Here is a 1,112-nt window from a genome sequence, read left to right on the forward strand (position 1 = left end):
GTGGTGATACCTGCTCAAAGGCCTACACCAAGTTTTCAAAAAGTTTTCATCATTCTCAACACAATCAAGGAGATTTTGTACAACTGAAACCCGAGTGTCTTTTTGGTCAGCTGAAAGCAGTTTTGGCACAAACTTGGCAGACACGCTTCTCATACCCGAATCTTCAGTGATAATGGACCGAACTGAACCATAATTAATCTGCACATCTTCTGATAACTCACGTACGGTAATTCGATGATTTCTCCTCTCAGCTGCACGGACATCTGCGATGTTTTTCACACTTCTGCTGGTTGCGGGTCTCCCAGAACATTCGTCGATATCTACATTTTTTGGCCATCTTGGAAACGTCTGATCCACTCGTACACTTGTGTGCGGCTCATATACTTTCTGTAACTTTGTGTAGGCCTCTGAGCAGGTATTGCCATAACAACTTTCTCCGTCATGGTCAATGCGATGATTTCACGCTACACAACTTCCTTCCAAGCACTGCTGGAAAGAGCAGAAGTGAGCTAGAACATTAAAACTGAGTGTGCGTGCACAGCAGAGTTCAAGGTCAATCTTTGCCAAGCGGCTCCACTATGTGTGCTTTAACTTTGTTACTACGGCAACAGCCCGAATGCTTATCGATCAGACCTCATGTAATTCTTCTTGTTATTAAAGTGTATTTCTTTCTCCTAAATTCTGTTGCAGGAAGCTGTTCAAGAGAAACAGGAGGCAGAATAGGACCTTGGCACTCACCATCTTTCATCTCACCCCATGAAGAAAAACCTCTTGTAGTGTCTCTGTCAACCATCAAATTCTCTCTCTTGGGTCATCTGTCTACTGTCTTGTTACTTGTATGTCCCTCTCTCAGTGCTCTGAGCAAAATGGCTCAGTGGCACTTCATCTGGCTCCAGGTTTTGAGTTCAAATTCCGCTGTGGTTGACTTTGCCTTTCATCCTTTTGGGGTCAATAAATTAAGTACCAGTTAATCCTTGGCATCATTGTAATCCACTAGTCTCCCCCAGCAAAATTTCAGGCCTTGTGCCTATAATAAAAAGAATTATTATTATTATTATTATTAAGGTGGCTAGCTGGCAGAATCATTAGCAAGCCGGGCAAAATGCTTAGTG

At 42.9% G+C, this 1,112-nt stretch overlaps 1 protein-coding gene across 1 annotated transcript in view; it reads left to right on the top strand.

Annotated features, from left to right (window-relative positions):
• The window catches only part of LOC106874013 (DNA-directed RNA polymerase II subunit RPB11-a), a 7,761-nt gene extending 6,655 nt beyond the window's left edge, over positions 1 to 1,106 (top strand). The window contains exon 4 of the mRNA XM_014921574.2: positions 691 to 1,106. Within this exon, the coding sequence (XP_014777060.1) occupies positions 691 to 723 (33 nt within the window). The 3' untranslated portion in view covers positions 724 to 1,106. The remainder of the gene's footprint in view (positions 1 to 690) is intronic.
• Positions 1,107 to 1,112: the final 6 nt, after the last annotated feature.

This window comes from Octopus bimaculoides, chromosome 30, assembly GCF_001194135.2.
Source record: "Octopus bimaculoides isolate UCB-OBI-ISO-001 chromosome 30, ASM119413v2, whole genome shotgun sequence".
Taxonomy (NCBI): domain Eukaryota; kingdom Metazoa; phylum Mollusca; class Cephalopoda; order Octopoda; family Octopodidae; genus Octopus; species Octopus bimaculoides.